This window comes from Microtus pennsylvanicus, chromosome 5, assembly GCF_037038515.1.
Source record: "Microtus pennsylvanicus isolate mMicPen1 chromosome 5, mMicPen1.hap1, whole genome shotgun sequence".
Taxonomy (NCBI): Eukaryota; Metazoa; Chordata; class Mammalia; order Rodentia; family Cricetidae; genus Microtus; species Microtus pennsylvanicus.
The window spans coordinates 86,503,119-86,510,353 of record NC_134583.1 but is presented as its reverse complement, the minus strand read 5'-3'; the positions used below and the strand labels follow the sequence as shown (position 1 = coordinate 86,510,353).

Below are 7,235 nucleotides of genomic sequence, written 5' to 3'. Positions count from 1 at the left end.
TACAGGTAGTTGTAAGCCACCATATACATGCTGCAACCTGAGTTTGGGTCTCCTGCAAGAACAGCAAGTGCTCTTAGCCTCTAAGTCACCTTCCAGCCTATCTATCTATCATCTATCAATATCTATCTACCTATTATCTCTTTCTCCCTCCCTCCCTCCCCCATCTGTCTGTATATGCACAGTGGTGTCCCCCGCACTGCCTGCTCAGAGGCCACTACTTGTCATATAACCCTCACTGATTAGTATGACACCGGAGACAGGGACAAATGCTGGAGTAGACAGGGTTAATGTTTTATTAATGGTCAGCTACTTCCATTCACACATGCATTTCTAAGATTTATATCCAGACAGCATATGGTATTTACAGGCAATGGACAGATTAGGATACCGAATTCAAACCTTGGCTGCGGTAGGTAAGACTATGTTTTGTTCCGCATTAAATTAAATACATCATAGTCTTGCCTCCTTTCAGCACGCAGTGAAAGCCCACCCTTCCACCCTGTAAGGAACAGAAAATTGCATTGGTAACTGCTCAGGAGCAGCAAGGACTGGAAACCTGAGAGAGGAATGTCACACCTGGGCACCAGCAGGGCTCCTGGGATAACAAAGGTTGGTCAGTGGTCAGAACAGCAGAGCTTAGGAGGCTCTGACCTACTGCTTGCTTCTGATTTTGTATTTATGCTGCCTTTTGTTCCATTTTTAAGAGGAAAAAATCTTTGGCCCTCTTAGGTGTAATTTTTTTTGATTACAAAATCTATACACACATATTCGTAAGACATGTATAAGCGGTTTGCCTGCACCTCTTGGCACGGCTGGTCACCCTGACTTTCGTGTTACTGCTAGCACAGAGGCAGGAATTTATCCAGGCCAGAGGGCACATTGGAAGTGGTCAGAAAAATAAATACATGATTTAAAACACCGGTAGCTAAGCTTGTCAGGACAGGGTATGGATGTGGGGGGATCCGTTATGCTTCAGTTTACGAAAGTCCAAACAGACTTGGTATGGAATTGCCTTGCAGGCCATCAGGTGCTTTCAGAAAGGCACTCCCACTGAGGGATGGCATTTGGGTACAAAGCACCCATCGCTCGAGACCCCTGAGTCTGTTGCCAAAACGATCTCATCTCCTATGGAACTGAGAGCAAGTCTCCTCTCTGACTGGGTGGGATTAGAAGGTGATCCCATTGATGTCTAGGGTGTGTGTCTTCTGGCTGCCTGTGTCAGTGACCAGGGTCCTACTCTCCTTGCCACCAGCTGCCAAATATGCCAAGCCACATTCTCCAGCTGGTCTCCAACTATAGAGTTTGGTTCCCGAACCCTTGCTCCCCGCTGCTGACGCCTGCCTATTCTGCTGCCTCACCAGGGAGGGACCTGGTCTTCCGGGGTAGGGGAAGTGCTTACTTAGGGGCGGGCGTACCTATGTAGGAAACCGTGAGGGGAAGCCACATCCTCACATGTCCACCCAAAGACTTGACAAATAAGTCTCCAATGCCCCGCTTACCAAGGGGCTTGCGACTTTAAGGCACTGGGTTTTGAAGACGTGTGAGGATGGTGACATTGACGAGGTGGTGTCCTCCTTCCTGGAAATGTGGACTCCCAAAGGGATGACGGCCCAGGCCCAAGCATTCCATTAGTGCATTACGTGTGTGTTAGCTGTTACGTCCACTGGCTCCGAAGACAAGGTGACCTTTGCACTGCCTGGGTGGAGTCAGGCACCCTCCAGACCCAGATATTTATAAGTTACCCCCAAGGAAGTCTTGTCACCTCTAACACATGTGAAAGCTACAACCCTAATAATCCAGGAATTCACCAGCATTTTAATCTCTTCATCCAGCAGGAGCTGATTCAAAAGACTTGAGGGGACTGTGCCCAGTATTCCAGGAGCCTGGGCATCTCTGGATGTAGTAGGGTCACACTTCACAGTGGGGCCCACTGTTGTTCTAGGGAGACAGGCGGTAAACCTTCTGGAAGGAAAACTGAGTCTTAGGAGAGCAATTTTCTGCCTGTCCTACAATCAGGAGCAACACCTATTCTTCATTTGGTTTGTATCACAAGAGTCTGTCTTCCTTCCATGTGGCTCAGGAGGTTACTTTTTGGAATTGGTGGTGAGGCCAAACAAGGTGATAATGTCCACCATGGCGTCTTTCAAGTGTTTCCCGAAGCGGTGTGAGTCCTGAAGGAAACAGAGCAGAACACCACGTCAGCAGCTGAGGCTGAGGCAGGAGCATGGACTGCATCAAGTCTTTAAAGGTCAAATGAAAGAAGCTGGGGGATGGCTCAGTGGACAAAATGCTTGTGCAAACCTGAGGACCTGAGTTTGGGTCCCCAGCACCCATGTAAAAGCAATGCATGGCCTTAACCAGCCAGGGATGAGGGCAGAGGCAGCAAGATTTGTGGAAACCTGCTGATCAAACAACCTGGGCCCAAACAGTAGCTCCAAGTTCATAGAGAGACCGTCTCCAGGGAATAAAGATAAGGATAGATACCCAGTGCTCTCTGTACCCATGCGCGTGCATGCACACACACGCACGCACACACACACACACACACACACACACACACACACGGGGGGGGGGGGGAGACACTAAAAAGGAATGCAGAGAGTCTCCCATTATCATCCGTCCCTGGGTTAGTCCAGCCTCCTGTCATCCCACTCTCTGAGCTCTGAGGGAATGACAGAAAGGGTGAGGAAAGCAGCCTGAGCATTCAGAGGGGGACAGCCCATAGGTGACTTGCTATGTGGGCAGATGGATAAGATCTGAGGCCTCCCTGTCACTGTTCTATATCCCAGGCTATCTTTGACTCTCAACCCTCATGCCTCAGCTTCCTAAGAGTACAGGATTCCTAGGATTATAGGTGTGCACCTCATGCCTGGCTTCCTGAACCATATTCTCAAGAACTCTGTGTCTGGTGGGGCTTGGCAGCCTGGAAGCTTTTGTAGCATTGACTGCATAATGGCTGATGCTGCAGAGACATCAAACAGGTTTCCAGGGGCTCCCTCAGACAGCGTCAAGTTCATGTGAGCCCAGAACTTGTTCACAGAGTTTAAAATAGAGAGAATGACAGAAACACATACATACACATACACGAAGACTTAAGACCACTGCTAACCAGTGAAAGTAGGTAAATGAAATAAACTTAAGCTTTCCAAATGAGTGAAATTTATCTATATGAAAATAAGCTAATAAATGTTGACACCTCAACTGAATGTTTCTGTAAAGATGTGCTCCTTCCAAAACGAAAATTAACCCATTTCTGGAAAAGGAGTTCCTAATATACTCACTGTCTCAGGGCTAGAGAACTTGGAAGAAATGTGGAAGTGGATGAAATTCTCTCCCACGATAATGTATGAAACACCATAGCCATCATCAGCAACCTGCAGAGACAGAGGTCAGTGTCATCACTAGGAAATGACATCACGTGCATGGGGACTTCATGTTCTCAATATAAACTGGGCAGCAGGAGGGGCTGACTGCTGGATCCCAGCGCTGGAGAGGCTGACGTAGTGGGGTCAAGGCCAGCCTAGACTATGTAGTAAGTGGATCTGAGGAAATGGGATGGGTTTGAAGTTAGTGAGTGCGCTTGGCTATACTTACCGGCCCGAAGCCACCTCCACAGGACACATACTCAGGATTTTTCTCAAAGTCAAACAGCTCCACCTGCTGCTGAGGAGTCTGACTTGTGGATAACCTCCATGGCTCAGACAAAACCTGCGACAAAGCAAGAAATGTCCGAATGACACTTTCCCACCCCCTTCTCCTAGTGAGCAGTGACTGTCAACTTGACATAGCCAAGAATCACCTGGGGGGACGGACATAAAGCATTCTCAACTAAGTAACTGTGTCAAGCTGATTTGTGGACATGTCTGTGGAAGACTGTCTTAACTAATGCAGGAAGGTCCAGCTCACTGGAGGTGGCTCTGTTCCCTGGACAGGGTATCTTGAGCTGTACAAAGAATCTAGTTGGAGAGGGCAGGAGACATGGATCTTGCAGAGGACACACATTTGACTGCTAGCACCCACATGGTTATTCACAACTGTCTATAACACAAGTGATGCACAGACATATGTATACACAGGCAAAACACTCATAAATGTAACATTTTATTTTTAGAGAAGGCTAACTAGATGTGAGTCTGTGCCCAAGCCAGCAAGGAGCGTTCCTCCATGCTTTCTGCTAAGTTCCAGCCCTGACTTCCCTCATGATGGGCTGTGACCTAAAAATGTAGCCAGATAAACTCATTCCTCCCCAAGTGGCAAGTGCTCAGAGTGACACTTAAAGACAGCAGCAGAAAGCAGTATAGAACACCCCTCCTTTTTGTTGCCTGAGGACCCCTAACAGGGAGACAAGGAAAGACCCTGAAGGCTGCTCAAAGATTAAAGAGTGTGAGCAGGAAGCCACTCCCGTTGACCAAACCACCTCTCATTCGGGAGGTGGAGGACCGTCAGTGGGATCTGGGACAGCTTCTGTGAGCCCACTTACAGACTTTCCAAGTCAGTATGGTGATACATACCTGTAATCCCAACATTCAGGAGGCTGAGGCAGGAAGATTGCTATTTAAGGCTAGCCTAGGCTACAAAGTGAGATCCTGTCTCAACAGAACAGGAAAACCAGACTGAACACCAATAATTCTAGCTCTTAGGAGGTGGAGGCAAAGAGGTCTGCAGTCCAGGCTGCCTTGGCTACATATGTGTTTGAGGCCATAGAGATGCTGTCTCAAAATAAAAAATCAACAACCTCCCAAAAACAATTCCAACAACAACAACAAAAATGCTAAGTTTTAAAAATTTGGGTGTAGCAGCACATGACTTTAGTCCTGGCTACCTTAGGATGCTGAGGCAGGAGAATCATCTAAACACAGGAATTTGCGAACATATTGGCCAATATGGTGAGCCTATCTCAAACTTTAAAAAAATTTTAAACTGGGGGCTGGAGAGATGGCTCTGTGGTTAAGAGTGCTGACTGCTCTTCCAGAGGACCCGGGTTCAATTTCTACCACCCACATGGCAGTTAACAGCTGTCTGTAACTCCAAGATCTGACACCCTCAGATAGACATACATGCAGGCAAAACACCAATGCCGATAAAATAAAAATAAATAAATTATAAAAAAAAGAATAAAAAAATTTTAAACTCACAAATATTAAGAACAAAGATGAAGCCAGGTGTGGTAATACACAACTTTAATCCCAGCACCTGGGAGGCAGAGGCAGGTGCATCTCTGTGAGCTCAAGGGTTGCCTGGTCTTTATACTGAGTTCCAAGGTAGCCAGGGCTATATAGTGAGATCCTGCCTCAACCCAAAAAAAGATGGCTGGAGAGATGGCTCATTGGTTAAGAGCCCTGGCTGCTTTCCCAGAGGACCTCTGTCCTTAGCACCCACATCTGTACAACTAACAACCATGTGTAATTTCAGTTCCAGGGGACCCAATGCCCTCCACTAAGCACAGTACACAGATATACATATGGGCAGAATAGTCATACACACAAAACAATAAGAACAAAACTGAGGGGCTGGGGAAATGGCTCAGTGGGTAAGAATGTTTCCTGTGCAAGCATGAAGACCCGAGTTCAGATCCCTAGCATCATGGAGAAAACAACAACAACAACAAATGGAGCAGTATGGATACCAGCAACCCCAGTCCTGGGTGTGGGCAGAAACGGTGCTATATGGTACTGCTGGCTGCCAGTCTTGCCAAAAAATTGGCGAGCTGACCCTGGAGGTTCAGTTCTCAAGGGAGTAAGGTGGAGGGTGATGCTAGAGATAGCCAATCTGGCTTCCGCATGCACCCTTGCTCACATGAGTGCACAGGGAACAAAGTTGACAGACATTCAGTGCTCATCTCTTCCTGATTATTTCCCATATTTCACCAGCACTCAGCTCCTGTTGCTGCTGCGAGGAGGGCCCGCATCAGCCTTTCCAAGCTGCTGAAGAAACATGGTACCAAAGTTGCAGCTTGCATCTCCACAGGCCTATTGCCCTTTCACCCATGCTGATGCGCAAGGCTGGAGCAATACTCAGATGTTTCCGGCAAGCAGGCCGAGTGTGCAGCCCGGGGCAGGCGCTTACCTCCTTCAAGAAAGGAGAGTCAACTGCCAGATACTTGGACACCACATAGAGGCAGAAGAGGTGACGGTCGATGCCGGAACCGGTCATGGCGAGGCGGTACAGGTGCTGGTGCTTCTCGCAAGCTATCTTGAACAGCTTGAGCCTCTGCTCCGCCTAAGGGTCAATAGGACAAGGATATGCTTTGCATGGTTCTGTTGTGCGCCAGGCCACTTTCTCTTCAGTGGTCTGTAAAAGGTTGTGGGATGTGCCAGGGTTCCGTGACCAGGATGTCGTGACAGAGCTCCACCAGCCCACTATCCCTTCCCAGATGCTGCCGGGGCACCCTGTGTGGGTGTCTGCTGTGTACACACCCCCGTGAGGTAGCCAAAGCCCAGCTGTCCCTCAGTTTATTTTGTCACCCTCCTTGGCAATTCTGCTAAAATGGTACTGTGAGGGCTACAATGTGACCCGAATAGGATGCTTCAGGGAACTGAAGTCGTGTGCTTGCTGCACAAAAGCACAAGAACCGAAGCTCGTTCCTCAGGGCTTGCTGACCAGCCAGTCTAGCCAGAATAGCAGTCTCTCCAGACTCAGTGAGAGACCTCATCTCAAAATAAGAGGCTGAGAATGAGGAGGAGACACTAACACTGACTTCTGGCCTCCGTTTACACTCACATATGCACACCACACACACGCCACAATCACATACACATACACTGCTTTAAGGTTCTTCTGGACATTACAACATCATCTGAGCAACATGTGCCCTTTACACGGAGGTATGTCAAGGCACTGACCCTCCTATGAAAGACCCGGCCTCTGGGTCATATTGAAGTTCTAGTGACAAATAGCATCCTCTGCCTTTTTTTTTTTTCTAGAGGAAAGAGAGTCCTAGTTGGAGCTCTCTTGTAGCCTATTGTCTGCTGGTGGCAAGCACCTATGCAGGAGCTTGGGGAACTGGGCATAGATGTGAATGTGGCCGTGTGCTAGCTGGGGCCAGCAGTAGACTGAATTCATCTCAGTCCAGCGTCTATTTCTTCATTCTCATAAGGCTACTACAGGGCTCCTAAGAGGCAGAGCAAGGAAGTCCCAGCTTTGCCTGGCAGAGCGAGCAACAGGCTCGGAAGATCCCAGAGTCAAAGTCCACTGACACCAGTGATGGATGTCTGTTTCCTGTTCCTGTGCTGTGC

The 7,235-nt window shown here is 48.3% G+C and overlaps 1 protein-coding gene across 1 annotated transcript in view; it reads right to left on the bottom strand.

Moving 5' to 3' along the window:
* Positions 1-270: 270 nt before the first annotated feature.
* Cpt1a (carnitine palmitoyltransferase 1A) overlaps positions 271-7,235 on the bottom strand; it is a 64,925-nt gene continuing 57,960 nt past the window's right edge. The window contains exons 16-19 of the mRNA XM_075972941.1: positions 6,067-6,219; positions 3,595-3,708; positions 3,282-3,374; positions 271-2,171 (exon numbers count right to left, since the gene is read on the bottom strand). Coding sequence (XP_075829056.1) covers positions 2,085-2,171; positions 3,282-3,374; positions 3,595-3,708; positions 6,067-6,219 — 447 coding nt within the window. The 3' untranslated portion in view covers positions 271-2,084. The remainder of the gene's footprint in view (positions 2,172-3,281; positions 3,375-3,594; positions 3,709-6,066; positions 6,220-7,235) is intronic.